Source organism: Hakea prostrata, chromosome 11 (assembly GCF_041222555.1).
Source record: "Hakea prostrata isolate BN-2017 chromosome 11, UWA_Hpros_2, whole genome shotgun sequence".
Lineage (NCBI taxonomy): Eukaryota > Viridiplantae > Streptophyta > Magnoliopsida > Proteales > Proteaceae > Hakea > Hakea prostrata.
In genome coordinates, this window is record NC_142610.1 from 26,524,066 (window position 1) to 26,546,634 (window position 22,569).

The following is a 22,569-nucleotide window of genomic DNA, read 5'->3' on the forward strand; positions in this document are numbered from 1 at the left end:
CAAAAACCGTTTGAAGTGTTTCAGGGGAATTATTGTGCTTCTTTGTTCTTGCTGTGAAGTGTGGTTTTTTTCATGGATATGTTATCAATTGTTTTCTTGCTTTAATTGAACACTCCCAGATGTTGTAACAAAAAAAAAGAAAGAAAGGCATCAATAGTCACACACAATAAATGAATTCAAATTCAGTTCGATGGGCAAGTAACTAGATATGAAAAATGAATATGCCAGCAACAAAATGTGCTCTTTAAGTTAAAAGTATTTTGAAATTAGGAGCACAAATTAAAGAAATTTGGTGTCATGAAAAAGAACTACTACCTATGCTCAAAGGCAATGGCAGCAAAATGTGAATTCACATATTTTGTAATTCCTTTCCCTACAATTCCCTCTTAGGATTGTGTCATGTGGCATTAAGTAATTCAACGGTTACCCAGTTCAAACTAAATTTGAATTTTATACCCATTTTGACTGAAATTATTAGTATCACAAGAAATCTGAATTTGTACGAACTTGAGTTCCACATCAATAAAAAATGGTTATTAGATCTAATCCCATATAATATTGTTGAGAGTAATAATATAAAACTCTCAACTTTAAATTGTAAATGTATGCACATATCAAGATTAAAAGAAAAATTAAAGAAGTATTTTATTATTTCACAAAAGAGAACCGATGTTGTTCTCTTGGATCACAAAGAAGATACATTATAATCATGAAAAATACCCATGGGTTAATTATTATAAACAAGATTTATAAATCATTGATTAAGCAGCAGCTGCAGGAATGGTCTCATTCACTTCACTTTCATCTTCATACTGATCACCATCACCAGATATTTCTTCAAGAGACTTTCCGTTGGCTTCAGGCACCAAGAATGTGAAGATAAAGCCCAAGAAGTTGGTCACCGCAAGCAAATACAAGGAGTTTTGTAAGCCAATGCCTGTTGCACTTGTAGCATAAAAGAAGCCAAATGCCCCAATAATTGCCCCAGCCTTGCCGCTTGCTGCTGATATACCGTGGCAAGTGGACCTAAATCTTGCAGGGAATATTTCAGCCGGCACCACGAAAGTTGTAGCATTAGGCCCGAAATTGGCAAAGAAGAAGGTAAGGGCATACATGATAACGAAGCCAGCTTGGTTACCAGGTGAAATCCAATGAGTGTAAGGAATAGCAAGCCCAAGCATGAAGACCGTCATGAAGAAGAAACCCATCAATTGGATTTTGAACCTACCAATGCGGTCGATGAAGGCCACTGTAAACCAATACCCAGGAATGGTACCGCATAGAGCTATGATGGTTTGTGCCCTTGCAAATGTATACATCTCTTGAATGGCACTCATGGTTTCTGGCTTAGGGAGCCAACCGACCGTAGTGAAAATGGGGCTCTGGAATAGATTTTGACTGTAAAATGCTATGTCTAAGAAGAACCATGTTGTGGCAGTTCCAACTAAGTGAAGCCCGTGTCGACGAAGAAATTGCTTGGAGAACAACCCAAACGAGTTGGAAGCAATCCTCTCCACTTTGTCTTGCTCTACTTCCACGTCCACTTGCAATACTGTCACCATATCAGCAGCAGCTTTTTTTGCATTATGGGCAACAAGAGCTGTGTAACGAGCGGTCTCAGGCATCTTCATTCGCCAATAGTAAGTTAATGCTGCAGGAATTGCACCCACCATCAATACAATTCGCCAAGCATAGTCGGATTGTGCCACAGTTGAGGCAGCCGCGTTAACATTGTAAGCCGGAGCAGGGTAAGAAGCATTGAATGCTGAAGAAACGATAAGGGCAACGATCCCAGCAGCTAAATAACCAAAACCTTGCATGGCAAACACTGCAGCAATGAAGGCACCTCTAGTCTTCTTGTTGGCATACTCAGACATGATGGTAGCTGATAATGGGTAGTCACCTCCAATGCCGAAACCCAACCAGAACCTGAAGAAACATAAGGTGGTCACCACTCCTGTGGGTGTGGAACCAAAGGATAGGCCGGAGGCAATGGCGCACACCACCATGAGCATGAGTGTCATACCATACACACTCTTTCGACCCATCTTGTCTCCCAGCCATCCAAAGAAAAGCTGACCAGCGAGGGTGCCTACCAGTGCAATCGCAGTGATGGCAGAGCTTGCATTGGCAGGTAATGTACCAGGGGTAGTCGAACCGGGCGTATAGTAATAAAAACGGCCAATCAGTTTGGTAACGAGAGAAATACAAAAGAGATCATAAGAATCTGTGAAAAAACCCATACCAGCAATTACAATTGCTGTAAAATGGTATAACTGGGTCTTGGCAACATCAAGTGCTCTAAGCACCTGCAACTGTTGCCCTGCCATGGCTATCCAACTATGTCTTTCCACTCAATTTTTCTTGTTGCAACAATCACCAAGAATGATGTGCTTTTATAATGTTGAGGGTTCTGTATCTATCTTAATCATAAGCATATAATTTAAGAATATGCTTCTTCATAAGTCAACTTAATTCATGTCAACTTAAAAGGAAAGCATCAATCTTCCGTGCAAGTAGAAGTGTAAGAGCATGATCGATGCACCATTTACATTTCTTTTGAAGATTTTCGGTTCTACTTAGTGCAGTCTGATGATTCTAATTGGTACGTACGGCTACTTGGACCTCACGGAATGGAATGTTTTGTTGTTAATGAAAACCTCTAGAGATCTAGGTCTATCTAAAAGGAAAAAAATTAATCTTGGGGGAGGTGCGTTTTCGTGTACTACCATTTTGAAGAATTCTTTTTACTTGATAAAATATTATGACTTCATGGGAATCATGCTGTTTTAACTTCCATGTATCAACTCTTATATTGACGTGTAAATTGTAAATCTAATCTTTTCTAGAATATCTGTTTTTACCAGAATTTTAATGTCATCATTCCATAAGATAGACCATATGTTGAGCACAAGATAGACAAGGGAATGTATTTCTTGGTTGCCTTTCAAAATAATAATAATAAAAATACAGATAAATAATTTCTAACAAATTACTATTGTTTTTACCAAAGCATCCTTAATTTTTTTCCCCCTCTTTAATTCCATAAGAAAAAAATCATGAGTGTGAGACGGAGATGTTGTAACTTATTTATTATTATTATTATTTTTAACTCTTGTGTTGCCACAAGTCAAAACAAATTGTCACCATTGTGGTGAAGATTAATATGTATAATTTTTAAGGTCCATTTCAGGTGCCTAATTGTGTTAGACCGTCATCTTTGGGCGTTGGCCGTCGTAGGTTGAGAGATGGAGTTTGTTCAGAATTTCAAATTATTTGAAATGACAAGTTGTAGACCCAAACTATTTGGACTTTGGAGGTCGTATCATTCTATTTTATGTGCTTTTTTTTACAAGGGCATTTTAGACTTTTTATTTGAAGTAATTACACTCAAGGTAAGCAATATCGCCGAAATTCGGTGGTTTCGGTTCATGGCGAACCAAGACCAAACCGCGACTTGACGAGATATCGTCGAGCTATCGCTGATATTTCGTCATTTTATTGCCGAACTGGAGATATATCGTGGATTCGGTGAAACTGCAGCCACCGGCCCACCCTTCTGCATTCTTTTTTACGTTTCTCCATGATAACACACTGACTAGGAATCCGCATAATCACTTTTGCTTCGCTAACCGGTTTTAGGGTTTCTCTTTTCCACCCCTTCTCTCCCCCTCTACTTCCCTTCTGATTCGTTAATCGCTTACTAGGGTTTTCGGTAGATCCATCGATCTATTTGATTATCTGTCTTTGTTGTTTCCCCCTTCCAATCTTGTTTATTTCTGAAAATTCTATTTTCCGTTTGTCTTCCTCTGCAATTTTTATTTGATTTTGGTATATTTTATTCGTTTCATTCATGTTCTTGCTGGTCTTGAACTTGCGATCACATATGGGAATGCCTCTGTAGATGGTTTTATGGTTTCTTTTAGCAATTGATCATCCAACTCTTTTCAATTTGGTTCCAGTTCTATCTTTTTTGTGATATTGGTTGCTTTCCCTTGAGATTCCATCAGTCTTTCACATTGTCGATTCCTTGAGCAGTTTTTGCCAATATTCCGGCGAGATTTCGCCATATCACCGGTTCGTTGGGTAGCGAACTAGCGATATCCAGCGAACTTTCGCACCTTGATTACACTTTAACCTGTTTATGTTATTTTTAAGAGCAAATTCCACTTGCACCCCCAAAATGGAGGCCTTAAAGCACTGACACCACACTTTATGTTTAAAAAGCATAGATACTACAAAATTGGATTTTCAATGGATATATTTGGCAAATTAATCACTGAAAACAGTTAAATCACTATTAATTTTAAAAAAATGTCCGTATAATAAACAGTGTCTGAAAGGTTTTTAGTGACAAATTGGACAAATATATCCAATGAAAATCCAATTTTGGGGTCTCTGTGCTTTTTAAACATAAAGTGGGGTGTTAGTGATTTAAGGCCTTCATTTTGGGTGCCAGTGCAATTTGCTCTATTTTTAATAATCTCTCAAAAATGTTGAGAGGGGTTAAAAAAATAGCTGGGGTTGTATATGTTCTTCTTCTTCTTCATAGTGAAAACCATCTCTGCTTGACCGTGGTTGTAGCCTTTGGGTGAACCATGTAAATCTTGTTTGCGTTTATACTTTTATGTGCTTTGCTACCTATAGCATCCTCTTAACAATGTGTTAAAAGAAAAAAAAAAAAATAATGGGATAATTATTGTTGCCCCTATGTTATAACTTAATTACTAAAAAGACCCTGTTTTTTTATGAAATTACTGTTGCCTCCCTCAGTTCTAACAGTGTTAAGAGATTGTTACATTTGAATATTTAATGTCTATTTTGCCCTTCTAGAATGAAGAAGTTAAAACACAATACTATCCTCATTTGGAAAAAAAGAAAAAAAAAACCATATCAAGTAGCAATTTTGCGCTTGTATTCTTATCATTTTGAATTAAAAAAAAAAGACTACCTACATTATTGTTTTTTTTTGTTAAGAAAAATAACTTCCTAAAATTGATAACGTCAAATCCGAAAGTAAATAAATAAAAACTTAATGGAGGTAGAAACATCCTAAAATTGATAACATCAAATTAGAAAGTAAATAAGAAAAAAAAAAAAAAAAAAAACCAAATTGAAAAGTAAATATAAAAAAACTAAAAACTAAAAATAAGGAACTACCAAATAAGGGTTAATTTTTTTTCCTAATTATTGAGATAATAATGTGATTTAAGATGAAGTATAAATAATAGAATAAAATCTTAGAGTTATTTTGAAAATTTTTAAATAAATAAAAATTACCACATCATCATTTAACTAACAAAGTTTAACGATGGGAGAAACAGTATTTATAGGTAAAGAGTCTAAGGTTGAACTAGTAATTTTAAAAAGTAAAGAGATAAAATAGTAATTAAGCTATAATAAAGAGGGACAATAGTAATTATCTCAAAAAAAAAAAAAAAATTAATACATGTAAAGAGGTTTCTATATTTGAACATTCAACTTCTAAGAGTTCAGTTATCTCTAGTACGTGATAGATTTTTGCATAGAAAGCTTGCTCATTTTAAATTTCATTTGGTAAGTGTAAAATTTTTAGGCTAAATTGTAGTTGAACGTGTGAATAGGTTAGCTGAACTGTTCTAAATATCTACCATCAAATTTGTTACACTAAATCTTAATAATCAAATAAAATTTCTAATTTGTCCTCCCATTATTTTTGGATTAGTTAAGTTGACCTTCTATCACAATCATTGTAATTTAAATGGCATTAAATTTTCGAACCCTTCCTTTTCTTTTTCTATTCCTTCTTTCAACCTATCTAGCGACTTCACTGAAAACCCTTTCATCTGCATTTATCAAGTTAGGCATCCTTCTTTCAACGACGCTTACATCCTTAGCTGTGGTTTTAGATATCTAAAGCAAGTCCGTCTCAGGTATATTGTAGCTCCCTATGGTTCATTTTCATCCTTTTTGATCCATAAATTTTTAGTAGGTCTCTTCCTTCCCAACTCCCAACCTCCCTCTCATCTGCTGGTTTGATTTCCTAATACGAAACAAGATCATTTCTTCTGTTTTAAGCAAATTAGCTAGCAATTGTGCCTTGATACCTAAAATGTCTAAATGCAGTTGGAAGCAATGGTTGACAGAGAAGTGAGCAAGAGTTTATGAGCAATACAATGTGCGCGCGGGGATGATGCATGGATAAGTCCAGCATTGATGTTGGGAGTGAGGATTTTTCTCACTGAAGTGTAAACAATCTGTATATCAAACTGGCCTTCAGAGTTGGGTTTCAGTCATGTGTAAGCTCATTCTGATCAATTAGATATTGATTTCTTTAATCTTTTCAGAGGTTCACAAAGCAACATTGAGTACTTGATATATAGATGAGTACAAGAAAGATTTAATAGGGTTTTTCTTTTCTTTTCTTTTCTTCTCTTTTCTTCTTAGGTGGGCTAAAATGTGTTTGGAGGACGGTACTGGAGGGTGAGAAATGTTAATTCTTAATAGGTTGCTGGCTTTGATTCTAAGCAGCTGCCTTGTAAATTCATAAGCAAATGCTTCTTCTTCAGAGTATATTTTGGTCATTAACAACATTTGTTAATGGGCTGATCTTCATTTTTATTTTCTTTTTTCTTTTTGATAAACGCTTTTCATTTTTTCTTTTCTTATCAAAGAACACATAACCAGATTACCTTTATAGACTTTTATAATTGAATATTTAAGTCTAGTTATAGAAGCAAATAAACATGTTTCCCATGTCTTTCTCATAAACTGGCAAACAGTAAATGCAATATAGCATGGTTTTGAATACTCAACGACACAACAAAGTCCTGTAATATGTCTTAACCTAACTAACCATAAATATCTAGAACCAGACGATTAAAATATTAAAATATGGGAGGAAAATTAGTAACCAGACGATTCACATTTAGTTCAATAAATATGATAATAGATATCTAGAACCGTACAGCTGACATATTCACACGTCCTTTCAGCTACCACCTTCCCAAATTTATATGATGAAAATAATTTTAATGTTTATTTTTCTATTATAAAAAACATTAAAAGAGTTTTCAGCAAGGAAAATTTTACATAGTGGCCTTTTGATATGACAAATCATGTAATTTTTTTAATTTTTTTAAAGAAAACTTAATTTATGTCAAAAATCAATAGAGGCTAAGTGTACCGGTTGGTTTTGAGGATACATATATAAACACTCTAGTGGAACGAGAGAAGCAATTGCAGGGAGTCCATTTCCAAGTAACACCCTCCTAGATGGAAGCTAAAACAAGACAAGAAATGAAAAGATAAAGATATATAAAGCTAAATCTTTAATACGATATGTTATACCAGTATATTTATTTATTTGTTACAAAACAGCTCTTCTATTTGATATGATATCGATGGTATGATTTATTTGTATTATTTGGTCTATTTTGTAACCGTACGTACCATACCATTTATCAAACAGCCATCCATATCAATACCACACCCACCATGTATAATATGATATGAGCAACACACTTATGGCACGCACAGTATGAATTGAAACTGTTATAATTGAGCAAATTTAATGGCTTTTTTAAGCCTCACTCAATCAGTAAGAGTGAGAAAGGATAATTAAACACGGATTTACTCTCTCATGCCTCAAAAGTTTGGTTGTCTTAAACATGCCGGAGTCAATATATATGCCCAACATGAGATCTATCACTTGTTTGGTAACTCATAATGCTCCACTCCTTCACCATGCAACATGCCTACGAAACTCCATGAAGCAGACCAACAGCTATTAGAAGTTATTAACTTTTATTTTGAAACAGATAATATATAGCAGCATAGACATGCTGCAAGAGCTTGAACAATGAGTAGCAATATATATTCGACATGTGAGAATTCATATGGCCTTCAAGTAAGTGCAAATCAAAGTGAGAAGAGAAAAAGTTATTAACTATTCAAAGCCCAGGTGAATTATAACCAAGAAGGAGAAGAAGGAGATAGAGATACTCCAACTTAAAACTTATATGGCAATTTTTATATGTATTAAGCATGTTTAAAATTTAATCCCAAAGAGTTGGTTCAGTTGGCAAAAGATCAACATCTCATAGTATAAGGTGAAGAGTTTAAATCTTCTTGAGGCTAAGGGATAAAGCCCCTGCCCCGCCATATAATTGCTCATCTTTTTACTGTTGACAAATTGAAGTTGGGTATTATATGATCTTAGATCAGATGTGCTTTGGTAGGATCTCTGCTTCGCATGTTCTATAGTGTCATTTTGCTGATCAGTTTGGTTAGTGACAGCTTTGTTAGCGTTTTTTTCTGTTGAAGTAAACAGCCAAAGCTTGGCTGCACATATGCTTGATGAGTAGATTTTACATCTACTAATTAATTGATTATTTGTTTACATTTTGTTAGATTTTTAGTATTTATTTGATTTAATTTGTGTTTTCTCAAATATAATTTTTGGAGCAAAAGAAGAAAAGCAAAGCCACAACACCAAAAATCTGAATTTCTAGGTGGATGGATTAGAATCAAACAATGAAAGAGAATTGTTAGGAGATTTGAAGGTTTGCTTTTATTATTTTCATCAATATGGAAAGAGGATTTGGGAGATTTATTTTCTTCTAGGAAAGTAAGTGATTTGTGAGGATGTGATTAAGAGGACTAAATATGAAATAAAAGTAGCCAATAAAGAGAAACGAAAGTGAAAAAAAAAATTAAAGAAGTATTTTATTATTTCACAAAAAAGAACCGATGTTGTTCTCTTGGATCACAAAGAAGATACATTATAATCATGAAAAATACCCATGGGTTAATTATTATAAACTAGATTTATAAATCAATGATTAAGCAGCAGCTGCAGGAATGGGCTCATTCACTTCACTTCCTTCTTCAGACTGATCACCGTCACCAGATATTTCTTCAAGAGACTTTCCGTTGGCTTCAGGCACCAAGAATGTGAAGAGAAAGCCCAAGAAGTTGGTCACCGCAAGCAAATACAAGGAGTTTTGTAAGCCAATGCCTGTTGAACTTGTAGCATAAAAGAAGCCAAATGCCCCAATAATTGCCCCAGCCTTGCCACTTGCTGCTGATATACCATGGCAAGTCGACCTAAATCTTGCAGGGAATATTTCAGCCGGCACCACGAAAGTTGTAGCATTAGGCCCGAAATTGGCAAAGAAGAAGGTAAGGGCATACATGATAACGAAGCCAGCTTGGTTACCAGGTGAAATCCAATGAGTGTAAGGAATAGCAAGTCCAAGCATGAAGACCGTCATGAAGAAGAAACCCATCAATTGGATTTTGAACCTACCAATGCAGTCGATGAAGGCCACTGTAAACCAATACCCAGGAATGGTACCGCATAGAGCTATGATGGTTTGTGCCCTTGCAAATGTATACATCTCTTGAATGGCACTCATGGTTTCTGGCTTAGGGAGCCAACCGACCGTAGTGAAAATGGGGCTCTGGAATAGATTTTGACTGTAAAATGCTATGTCTAAGAAGAACCATGTTGTGGCAGTTCCAACTAAGTGAAGCCCGTGTCGACGAAGAAATTGCTTGGAGAACAACCCAAACGAGTTGGAAGCAATCCTCTCCACTTTGTCTTGCTCTACTTCCACGTCCACTTGCAATACTGTCACCATATCAGCAGCAGCTTTTTTTGCATTATGGGCAACAAGAGCTGTGTAACGAGCGGTCTCAGGCATCTTCATTCGCCAATAGTAAGTTAATGCTGCAGGAATTGCACCCACCATCAATACAATTCGCCAAGCATAGTCGGATTGTGCTACGGTTGAGGCAGCCGCGTTAACATTGTAAGCCGGAGCAGGGTAAGAAGCATTGAATGCTGAAGAAACGATAAGGGCAACGATCCCAGCAGCTAAATAACCAAAACCTTGCATGGCAAACACTGCAGCAATGAAGGCACCTCTAGTCTTCTTGTTGGCATACTCAGACATGATGGTAGCTGATAATGGGTAGTCGCCTCCAATGCCGAAACCCAACCAGAACCTGAAGAAACACAAGGTGGTCACCACTCCTGTGGGTGTGGAACCAAAGGATAGGCCGGAGGCAATGGCGCACACCACCATGAGCATGAGTGTCATACCATACACACTCTTTCGACCCATCTTGTCTCCCAGCCATCCAAAGAAAAGCTGACCAGCGAGGGTGCCTACCAGTGCAATTGCAGTGATGGCAGAGCTTGCATTGGCAGGTAATGTACCAGGGGTAGTCGAACCGGGCGTATAGTAATAGAAACGGCCAATCAGTTTGGTAACGAGAGAAATACAAAAGAGATCATAAGAATCTGTGAAAAAACCCATACCAGCAATCACAATTGCTGTAAAATGGTATAACTGGGTCTTGGCGACATCAAGTGCTCTAAGCACCTGCAACTGTTCCCCCGCCATGGCTACCTAGCTATGCTTGCACACAATATTGTTTGATTTGTATCAGACTAGAGAACCTTTTTAAAGTAATCAACAAGCACATATGTTTTTAAAGTGTCGCAGAGTTCAAAGTCTCCTTGTTATCGTGAGAATTTAGACCAGTCTGTACGGAATATGCTTTTTCACACACACCTCAACATTGAATTCAAATGCATGATGCACCAAGCAAATCCTGCAATCTCCAATCCTCTATCTTCATTTAGGATAATCCTTCATAGTGACTTTTTTTTTTGGGGGGTGGTTAACTCCTCCTTAACAATAACAATTCAATTAATGTAGTTGTTCTATGACATGATTCATGCTGCCATAGTAAGCTAGCTGTTTGTCTGCTTCATGCCTGAGTTTCTTAGGGCCTGTTGCATGGTGAAGGAGTGGAGTATAATGAGTTAGCAAGCAAGTGAGAGATCCCATGTTGGACGCATTGACTCCGGCATGTTCAAGCCATCCATTTTGCACTGGGAGTTGAATCAGACTTTTGAGACATGATAGAATAAATCCATGTTTATTCCTCTCACACTATGAAGATAAATCGAAGTTTAAAAAAATCATCATGTGAAACCCACCTCTGAATTATTTTATCATATTCAGACGTGACGCCTACAATAAAAATATAGGTAAATTAGTAAAATAATTAAAATATAGATAACACAATTATAGGTAAATTATTAAAAATCTGTTGAAATAAAACATAGGGACTAAAATGGTATGATTATATTTTTTATCATTTAAAATTTAAAAGATCATGAAAAAAAAGAAGGTAGGGAAGAAATTGTAAATAAAATGATAAGTTTAAAAATATGGATGACACAATTATAAGTTTAGGGATTATTGGGAAGGGGGGCAAGAAGTTTTTAAAAAAAAATCAAGGGGCCATAGCTCTGGACATAAAGGCACCATACCACCCATATGGTACGAAGTTTTAGAACTATTTTGTATCGAACATACATGATACGGTATTGGATGATATTTCATACCGAAGATTTAGCTTTATTATTTTTATTTGGAAAATTTTCAATGCCAACCATTGACTTACTCCCTAATGTTAATGTCACCCCCTAAGTGATCCAATTTATCAATTGAACCAATAATTAGTAACATCGTTAGTCTCAGTTAGTTTTTATTTATCAATTTTCAATATTAATTACCTCCACATTCTAAGGGAAGAAGATGATGGCAATAGAAGAAAACAAAAATAGAAAAATAAAAATGCAATAATGGAAGAAGAATGGTGATTGCAGACAATAGAACAAGATGAAGATGAGTCGGGCATAAACTTTAAGGCTATTTTTGTCTTTTTAAAAGGTTTAATCTGCTTACGTTGCCTCAATGAATGGTGCTGAAAATGCTCTCCCTCTCTATCCTATTATTTATTGAAATAAATAAATAAATAAATAAAACCCCTCCCCAAAAAAATACGTAAATAAATAAAATAAAGCGCAGACCAATTTGATCTGACATAAACTTTGATCACAAAAGTTTCTCACATTTAATTGCTTGAAAAATATTTTAATGATTTTTTCTTTTTTATTGGAGAAAATATTAACCTTGCGTTTGGTTTACCTGATTCTTTAGAATATAATTTTATATTTTAAATTATGATTTTCTAATTAAAAATGGCTTGATTTTTGAAAATCTGACTCTGTAAGAGTCACTTGAATGTTTTTTTTTCAAATCATGATTTTTTTGGAGAATGATAATCGTAAGAGTAAATTATATATAAACCCCTTAAACTTATAGTTAAGTACATCTACTACTCTTGAAAAAAATCAATTACAAATATTTGTTGTTATTAAGAATTAAAGTTAAATGATAATATTATTACTAAGCAAGTATCTGAATTATCAAATTTATCCCTTTTTTATTTTACTATATTTCACAATACCAAATTTACCTTCGTCTTTGTATTTTATTCTTTCTCTTCTCTCGACTCTCATTCTTTTACTTTCTCCTTCATCAGCTTCAACAACACTGAAGAGGCAAAGTCCACCCATCAAAATTTTAGAACTCCAATTAAATTTGAGTACAACATGATTTCATGAAATCATAATATTTTAGCAAGTAAATAAAAATATTTAAAATAGTATACTAAAAGGGAGAGTGGATCTGATCCATCAATGAGCGAATTTTCACGACACATATTGTGTACGAATCACATCTAAATATGATAAAAATAAATCAGATGTGGGACCTTTAGTGAACCTCACATGGGCCCCATACAATATGTGTGATGATAAAATATCGGGAATTAGATGGAAAGGAGATCCGGACTCACAAAAGGTACCTCCCCTTTACCTCCATCTCCTTTCCTTCTAGAGAGTAATGGAGGTTTTTTTCATTAACAGCAAAACATTCCTTCCAAAAACGAAGGGTGGCTTAGGTGTTCGAATACCATCAGGGCTAGGGGCGATGCTCTGCCCTATATTATGCAATACCCATCTCCAATATATAGAATTCCCTCTGTATATACTAATAGAGGTTTGGGATAATACATGGCCCAGACTGATTTATTACATTGTATCCCTGACTTCTCAAAATTACAATCCAACCTCAACGCTATAATTACATGCCCCCTACCGTAAGTCCGTAGTTAACCGATGATGTGGCATTTTATAATTTCAAAATCCCAAAATATCCTAACATACTCTTTACTATTTACCCTGCAAGTTCGAGACCCTAATTAAATGTGGACAAAAATAACTATAATCCGTTTATTCTATTAAAAAAAAAACTAAATAAAGAAAGAATGATTGAATAAAACCAAATAGAAACCGAAGAGGAAGGAAAACGAATCAACCAAATGAAAGAATATCACCTAAATTTTTTTAAATAAATGAAAAGTGAGGGTGGGAAACAAAATTGGATTTGGATTTTGTTCATTTATTTTGAATTAAATAAATGAAGTTTAGTGAAGGTGGGAAACCAAATCGGATTTGGATTTTGCTCATTTCTTTAATTCAAAATAGATGAAGTTTTGTGAATGTGGGAAACCAAATCGGATTTGGATTTTGCCTAATTCATTAATTCAAAAAAGATGAAGTTTAGGGTAAAATTGACATTTAATCTGGTTTTATAAATGGGGTAGCATCGTCTTTTGATTTCTTAATTTTAATGAAGGGCAAATTAGACATTACATATTCAAACTTAACGGCAACTTAACACCGTTATAAGGAAGGGGGCAACAGTAATTTCGTAAAGAACAGGGTTTTATTAGTAATAAAATCAAACTACAGGGGGCAACAGTAATTATCCCTAGAGGTTTTCATTGGATTTCCAACCAAAAAAAAAAAAAAAATAGAAGTTTCCAATTAACAACAAAGCATTCCATGCGTTATGCCTAAGTATTTGCATGTAGCAACCAGAATCAGCTATACCCTGACTTAGAAAGAAACAAAAATGATGCATCACGCACTTACATTTTTACTTGCACGGAACATTCATGCTTTCCTTTAAGTTAAGAATTAAGTTGACTTATGAAGAAGCATATTCATAAATTAGATGCTTATGATTAAGAGAGATACAGAACCCTCAACACTATAAAAGAACAATATATTTGGTGATTGTTGCAACAAGAAAAATTGAGTGGAAAGAAATAGTTGGATAGCCATGGCAGGGGAACAGTTGCAGGTGCTTAGAGCACTTGATGTCGCCAAGACCCAATTATACCATTTTACAGCAATTGTGATTGCTGGTATGGGTTTTTTCACAGATTCTTATGATCTCTTTTGTATTTCTCTCGTTACCAAACTTATTGGCCGTTTCTATTACTATACGCCCGGTTCGACTACCCCTGGTACATTACCTGCCAATGCAAGCTCTGCCATCACTGCGATTGCACTGGTAGGCACCCTCGCTGGTCAGCTTTTCTTTGGATGGCTGGGAGACAAGATGGGTCGAAAGAGTGTGTATGGTATGACACTCATGCTCATGGTGGTGTGCGCCATTGCCTCCGGCCTATCCTTTGGTTCCACACCCACAGGAGTGGTGACCACCTTATGTTTCTTCAGGTTCTGGTTGGGTTTCGGCATTGGAGGCGACTACCCATTATCGGCTACCATCATGTCTGAGTATGCCAACAAGAAGACTAGAGGTGCCTTCATTGCTGCAGTGTTTGCCATGCAAGGTTTCGGTTATTTAGCTGCTGGGATCGTTGCCCTTATCGTTTCTTCAGCATTCAATGCTTCTTACCCTGCTCCGGCTTACAATGTTAACGCGGCTGCCTCAACTGTGGCACAATCCGACTATGCTTGGCGAATTGTATTGATGGTGGGTGCAATTCCTGCAGCATTAACTTACTATTGGCGAATGAAGATGCCTGAGACCGCTCGTTACACAGCTCTTGTTGCCCATAATGCAAAAAAAGCTGCTGCTGATATGGTGTGATGATTGCAAGTGGACGTGGAAGTAGAGCAAGACAAAGTGGAGAGGATTGCTTCCAACTCGTTTGGGTTGTTCTCCAAGCAATTTCTTCGTCGACACGGGCTTCACTTAGTTGGAACTGCCACAACATGGTTCTTCTTAGACATAGCATTTTACAGTCAAAATCTATTCCAGAGCCCCATTTTCACTACGGTCGGTTGGCTCCCTAAGCCAGAAACCATGAGTGCCATTCAAGAGATGTATACATTTGCAAGGGCACAAACCATCATAGCTCTATGCGGTACCATTCCTGGGTATTGGTTTACAGTGGCCTTCATCGACCGCATTGGTAGGTTCAAAATCCAATTGATGGGTTTCTTCTTCATGACGGTCTTCATGCTTGGGCTTGCTATTCCTTACACTCATTGGATTTCACCTGGTAACCAAGTTGGCTTTGTTGTCATGTATGCCCTTACCTTCTTCTTTGCCAATTTCGGGCCTAATGCTACAACTTTCGTGGTGCCGGCTGAAATATTCCCTGCAAGATTTAGGTCGACTTGCCATGGTATATCAGCAGCAAGCGGCAAGGCTGGGGCAATTATTGGGGCATTTGGCTTCTTTTATGCTACAAGTTCAACAGGCATTGGCTTACAAAACTCCTTGTATTTGCTTGCGGTGACCAACTTCTTGGGCTTTCTCTTCACATTCTTGGTGCCTGAAGCCAACGGAAAGTCTCTTGAAGAAATATCTGGTGACGGTGATCAGTCTGAAGAAGGAAGTGAAGTGAATGAGACCATTCCTGCAAATGCTGCTTAATCATTGATTAATTTAATTTCTTCAAGTGGTTATTCTACTTCTTCCTCCATGTAACAATGTCTTTGTCTTTGTGTGTCTGATATTTCTTTTCTTGTTTGTTGGGACTCAACCTTGTTTGTGTGTGTTATTTTTATTTTTTCTATTCTGTAATTTTGGTTGGTTGGGTGAGTTCTACTAGCCATTACTGAGAATTGTGACATCAATTTTACTTGAATTGATCTCCCACTCAACCATCACAATTTTCCTTTTTATCTTTCTTTTCTAATGCTAGATTAATTAGTTTTGAAAAGCACCCAAATAAAACAATCTCCAATAAGAAAATGAAGTAGTTTTTCTAACCCTAGAAATGAAGTTATTCTAGTCCTTCTAATGAGCCAAAACTTAGAGCACTGACACCAAGATAAACTCAAAAAATAAAAAATAAAAATGTAAAAAAGTAACTAAATAAGAATGCAATGGTATTTTGGTTGTAAGAATCAAAGTATGCAATTGTATAGGGTTAGGTTTGTATAGGCCGAAGACCACACCTTATACTCCCATAAAATCCTCGTGGTAATGAATTTGGCCATTGACCTACCTCCCCCATTAAGTGGAGAATTAATTTCTTACTAATGGAGAATCAATTCCCTATTAATGGAGAATCAATAACCTTGTCATTTCTCCACCAATGGAAAATAAATCACCTTGACCCAACCTTTCCCATTAAGTAGAGAATCACTTCTTATATTCACCTCATGTCTATAAATTAGAGTTACTTCATTCAATTGCTTTAACCCCCACCCATAGTAATGGCCATAAATGGTCATGAATGTGCCAATAGGAATTTAGGGCAATAGTAACATATACTTGAATTTGAGTAAATTTCATCAAACTAAACACATAAATCCCTATTCAATTCATTATGATTAAGAAATCAATTAATTAGTGGCTAATTAATCGAAGGCATTAAGAATATAAGTAAATACTCAATCAATGAAAGCCATACTCAGAATTATATTGATGAATTCAAGAGTAGAAATTCAAAGTTAGGCTACATTTGATCCTTAGAAAAATAAAATTAATTCATTCTAAAAATAAAAAATATCACAAGAATTAGAAAACAATGAGAAAAAGAAAGAGAGAGAAAAACTTATTCCAAAAGCTCCAAAGTCTTCTTTCTTCTTCTTTCCGTCTTTCGAAAACCAATCCTCCAAAAAACTCACGTTCATTTTCTTTTTTTCTCAAAACCAACCATTTTTTTCCTCTTTTTTTTTTTTTTTTCACTTTCATTTCTCTCTATTGGCTACTTTTATTTCATATTTAGTCCTCTTAATCACATCCTCACAAATCACTTACTTTCCTAGAAGAAAATAAATCTCCCAAATCCTCTTTCCATATTGATGAAAATAATAAAAGCAACCCTTCAAATCTCCTAACAATTCTCTTTCCTTGTATGATTCTAATCCATCCAGATAGAAATTCAGATTTGGTGTTGTGGCTTTGCTTTTCTTCTTTTGCTCCAAAAATTAAATTTGAGAAAACAAATATTAAGTCAAATAAATACTAAAAACCTAACAAAATGTAAACAAATAATCAATTAATTAGTAGATGTAAAATCTCCTCATCAAGCATATGTGCAGCCAAGCTTTGGCTGTTTACTTCAACAGAAAAAAATGCTAACAAAGCTGTCACCAAACTGATCAGCAAAATGACACTATAGAACATGCCAAGCAGAGATCCTACCAACGCACATCTGATCCAACAGTAAAAAGATGAGCAATTATATGGCGGGACTTTACCCCTAGCCTTATGAAGATTTAAACTCTTCACCTTATACTATAAGATGTTGATCATTTGTCAACTGAACCAACCCTTTGGGGTGAAATTTTAAACATGCTTAATATATATAAAAATTGCCATATAATTTTTAAGTTGGGAGTATCTCTATCTCCTTCTTCTCCTTCTTGGTTATAATTCACCTGGGCTTTGAATAGTTAATAACTTTTTCTCTTCTCACTTTGATTTGCACTTACTTGAAGGCCATATGAATTCTCACATGTCGAATATATATTGCTACTCATTGTTCAAGCTCTTGCAGCATGTCTATGCTGCTGTATATTACCTGTTTCAAAATAAAAGTTAATAACTGCTAATAGCTGTTGTTCTGCTTCATGGAGTTTCTTAGGTATGTTGCATGGTGAAGGAGTGGAGCATAATGAGTTACAAGCAAGTGATAGATCTCATGTTGGGCATATATATTGACTCCGGCATGTTTAAGACAACCAAACTTTTGAGGCATGAGAGAGTAAATCCGTGTTTAATAATCCTTTCTCACTCTTTTTTGATTGAGTGAGGCTTAAAAAAGCCATTAAATTTGCTCAATTATAACAGTTTCAATTCATACTGTGCGTGCCATAAGTGTGTTGAGTATCATATTGTACATGGTGGGTGTGGTATTGATATGGATGGGCTGTTTGATAAATGGTATGGTACGGTTACAAAATAGACCAAATAATACAAATAAATCATACCACCTATATCATATCAAATAGCAGAGCTGTTTTGTACCAAATAATTAAATATACTGGTATAACATATCGTATTAAAGATTTAGCTTTATATATCTTTATCTTTTCATTTCTTAGTCTTGTTTTAGCTTCCATCTAGGAGGGTGTTACTTGGTAATGGACTCCCTGCAATTGCTTCTCTCATTCCACTAGAGTGTCTATATATGTATCCTCAAAACCAACCGGTACACTTAGCCTCTATTGATTTTTGACATAAATTAAGTTTTCTTAAAAAAATCAAAAAATCACATGATTTGTCATATCAAAAGGCCAATATGTACAATTTTCCTTGCTGAAAACTCTTTTAATATTTTTTATTTTTAAAAAATAAACATTAAAATTATTTTCAGCATATAAATTTGGGAAGGTAGTAGCTGAATGGACATGTGAATATGTTAGCTGAACGGATCTAGATATCTATTGTCATATTTGTTGAACTAAATCTGAATCGTGATTAACACTTTTCTACAAAATTCCTTCTTTTCATTTCTTTTTTTCTCAGTTCACTCTACATGGAGCTTGCATAATTGGTTTTTTTTCCACATTTTCATCACGAAAAAAGGGGGGAGAGATCGGTTGTATCTTTTCTTCTAGATAGAAAGATTGAAAGAATGAAAAAAATCTATCCAAAGAATCTATTCTTGAAAAAAAAAGGGAGCATAATTGTCCAATTGTCATGAAAACCGGACATTTTTATTATAGGGATATTTTAAAATAAAGTGATTAAGTTTTAGAGATAAATTTGCAAATATATCCATTGAAAATCCAATTTTGGGGCTCGGCTTTAAACAGAAGTGGGGGTGGGTTAAGGATTTGAGTGGGGAAGCAAAAAAACATAAACATGTAAAGTGTAATCAAGGTGCAAAGTGTGGATAGGGGTATAGGGGAAGGATAGAAACGGAAAGAGAAAAGAAGGAATAGCAATGTGAAAGACAAATTGAATCAAGAGAAAGAAAAAATGAAGGAGGGAACAAATCAAAAAGGGGGATGATCAATGCAAAAGAAAAAAACTATAGAGAGAGGATCAAGTAAGACAAAGAAAAGGATGAAAGAAAAAATATACAAAATCAAATAAAAATGTAGAGGAAGAAAAAGAAAATAGAAGAAATAAAAAGATTGAAAAAAAAAGGAGAAAAAAGAGGGAAAAAAGGAAGAAAAATAGAGGAGAGAAGGAAGGGAAAAGAGACACAAAGGTAGTGAAGAAAAGATTATGGATTCTAGGATGTTATCACGAGAAATGAGAGAGAGTCAGCACATGTTATCACGAGAAATGTGTAGAGAGAGAGAGAGAGAGAGAGAGAGAGAGAGAGAGAGAGAGAGAGAGAGAGAGAGAGAGAGAGAGAGAGGAGAAAGAAAGAAGAGAAGGGTGGGGGGGAGAGCGAATCCACGATATATCTCGTGGAATAAAATGGCGAAATATCCGATATCTCGACGATATCTTGTCAAGTAGGGTGGTCTTGGTTTTGGTTGATGAACGAAACCAGAATTCGGCGATATTGCTTACCTTGAGTGTAATTACTTCAAATAAAAAGTCTAAAATGCCCTTGTAAAAAAAACACATAAAATAGAATGATACGACCTCCAAAGTCCAAATAGTTTGGGTCCACAACTTGTCATTTCGAATAATTTGAAATTGAACAACCCCATTCCACCCAGAGGAACGCCCAAAGATGACGATCTAGCACATTTAGGCACCTGAAATGGACCTTAAAAATTATACATATTAATCTTCACCACAATGGTGACAATTTGTTTTGACTTGTGGCAACACAAGAGTTAAAAATAATAATAATAATAAATAAGTTACAACATCTACGTTTCACACTCATGATTTTTTTCTTATGGAATTAAAGAGGGGAAAAAAAAATTAAGGATGCTTTGGTAAAAACAATAGTAATTTGTTAGAAATTATTTATCTGTATTTTTTATTATTATTATTTTGAAAGGCAACCAAGAAATACATTCCCTTGTCTATCTTGTGCTCAACATATGGTCTATCTTATGGAATGATAACATTAAAATTCTGGTAAAAACAGATATTCTAGAAAAGATTAGATTTACAACTTACACGTCAATATAAGAGTTGATACATGGAAGTTAAAACAGCATGATTCCCATGAAGTCATAATATTTTATCAAGTAAAAAGAATTCTTCAAAATGGTAGTATACGAAAACGCACCTCCCCCAAGATTAATTCTTTTCCTTTTAGATGGACCTAGATCTCTAGAGGTTTTCATTAACAACAAAACATTCCATTCCGTGAGGTCCAAGTAGCCGTACGTACGAATTAATTAGAATCATCAGACTGCACTAAGTAGAACCGAAAATCTTCAAAAGAAAGGTAAATGGTGCATCATGCTCTTACACTTCTACTTGCACGGAAGATTGATGCTTTCCTTTTAAGTTGACATGAATTAAGATATTACCAAAAGAAAAAGACATGAATTAAGTTGACTTACGAAAAAGCATATTCTTAAATTAGATGCTTATGATTAAGAGAGATACAGAACCCTCAACACTATAAAAGCACATCATTCTTGGTGATTGTTGCAACAAGAAAAATTGAGTGGAAAGACATAGTTGGATAGCCATGGCAGGGCAACAGTTGCAGGTGCTTAGAGCACTTGATGTTGCAAGACCGATACCATTTACAGAATTGTGATTGCTGGTATGGGTTTTTTCACGGATTCTTATGATCTCTTTTGTATTTCTCGTACCAAACTGATTGGCGTTTTATTACTATACGGGTTCGACTACCTGGTACATTACCGCAATGCAAGCTCGCCATCACGCGATTGCATTGGTAGGCACCCTCGTCGGCACTTTTCTTTGGATGGTGGGAGACAAGATGGGTCGAAAGAGTGTGTATGGTATGACACTCATGCTCATGGTGGTGTGCGCCATTGCCTCCGGCCTATCCTTTGGTTCCACACCCACAGGAGTGGTGACCACCTTATGTTTCTTCAGGTTCGGTTGGGTTTCGGCATTGGAGGCGACTACCCATTATCGGCTACCATCATGCCGAGTATGCCAACAAGAAGACTAGAGGTGCCTTCATTGCTGAGTGTTTGCCATGCAAGGTTTGGTTATTTAGCCCGGGATCGTTGCCTTATCGTTTCTTCAGCATTCAATGCTTCACCCGCTCCGGCACAATGTTAACGGGCTGCCTCAACGTGGCACAATCCGACTATGCTTGGCGAATTGTATTGATGGTGGGTGCAATTCTGCAGATTAACTTACTATTGGCGAATGAAGATGCGAGACGCTGTTAAGCTCTTGTTGCCCATAATGCAAAAAAAGGGCTGATATGGTGACAAGATTGCAAGTGGACGTGGAAGTAGAGCAAGACAAAGTGGAGAGGATTGCTTCCAACTCGCTTGGGTTGTTCTCCAAGCAATTTCTTCGTCGACACGGGCTTCACTTAGTTGGAACTGCCACAACATGGTTCTTCTTAGACATAGCATTTACAGCAAAATCTATTCCGAGCCCCATTTCACTACGGTCGGTTGGCTCCTAAGCGAAACCATGAGTGCCATTCAAGAGATGTATACATTTGCAAGGGCACAAACCATCATAGCTCATGCGGTACCATTCCGGGTATTGGTTTAAAGTGGCCTTCATCGACCGCATTGGTAGGTTCAAAATCCAATTGATGGGTTTCTTCTTCATGACGGTCTTCATGCTTGGGCTGCTATTCCTTACACTCATTGGATTTCACTGGTAACAAGTGGCCGTTATCATGTATGCCCTACCTCTTTTGCCAATGGGCCTAATGCTACAACTCGTGGTGCCGGCTGAAATATTCCGCAAGATTTAGGTCGACTTGCCATGGTATATCAGAAGAAGCGGCAAGGTGGGCAATTATTGGGGCATTTGGCTCTTTTATGCTACAAGTGCAACAGGCATTGGCTTACAAAACTCACTCTATTTGCTTGCGGTGACCAACTTCTTGGGCTTTATCTTCACATTCTTGGTGCCTGAAGCCAACGGAAAGTCTCTTGAAGAAATATCTGGTGATGGTGATCAGTCTGAAGAAGAAAGTGAAGTGAATGAGACCATTCCTGTAGCTGCTATATAATCATTGATTAATTTGATTTCTTCAAGTGGTTATTCTACTTCTTCCTCCATGTAACATTGTCTTTGTCTTTGTGTGTTTGATATTTCTTTTCTTTTTTGTTGGGACTCAACCTTGTTTATGTGTGTTATTTTTATTTTTTCTATTCTGTAATTTTGGTTGGTTGGGTGAGTTCTACAAGCTATTATTGAGAATTGTGACATCAATTTTACTTGAATCAATCTCCTACTCTACTATCAAATTTTTCTTGTTATCTTTCTTTTCTAATAGCAGATTAATAGTTTTGGAAAGCTTTTCTTTCTTTCTTAAAATACATTTTGATATTTGATAGGTTTATTGGGTTTA

The 22,569-nt window shown here is 35.9% G+C and overlaps 2 protein-coding genes and 2 pseudogenes across 2 annotated transcripts; 2 read left to right on the plus strand and 2 right to left on the minus strand.

Annotated features, from left to right (window-relative positions):
• Window positions 1–683: 683 nt before the first annotated feature.
• On the minus strand, window positions 684–2,354 carry LOC149001223 (low affinity inorganic phosphate transporter 1-like). The gene has a single exon (XM_089139859.1). It carries the CDS (start codon window positions 2,328–2,330, stop codon window positions 762–764), a length of 1,569 nt encoding a protein of 522 aa, XP_088995985.1. The 5' UTR covers window positions 2,331–2,354; the 3' UTR covers window positions 684–761.
• Window positions 2,355–8,708: 6,354 nt separating this feature from the next.
• On the minus strand, window positions 8,709–10,427 carry LOC149001224 (low affinity inorganic phosphate transporter 1-like). The gene has a single exon (XM_089139867.1). The coding sequence runs from the start codon at window positions 10,389–10,391 to the stop codon at window positions 8,823–8,825; it is 1,569 nt and encodes a 522-aa protein (XP_088995993.1). The 5' UTR covers window positions 10,392–10,427; the 3' UTR covers window positions 8,709–8,822.
• Window positions 10,428–14,018: 3,591 nt separating this feature from the next.
• On the plus strand, window positions 14,019–15,641 carry LOC149001225 (low affinity inorganic phosphate transporter 1-like; annotated as a pseudogene).
• Window positions 15,642–20,739: 5,098 nt separating this feature from the next.
• On the plus strand, window positions 20,740–22,343 carry LOC149001226 (low affinity inorganic phosphate transporter 1-like; annotated as a pseudogene).
• The last annotated feature ends 226 nt before the right edge of the window (window positions 22,344–22,569 follow it).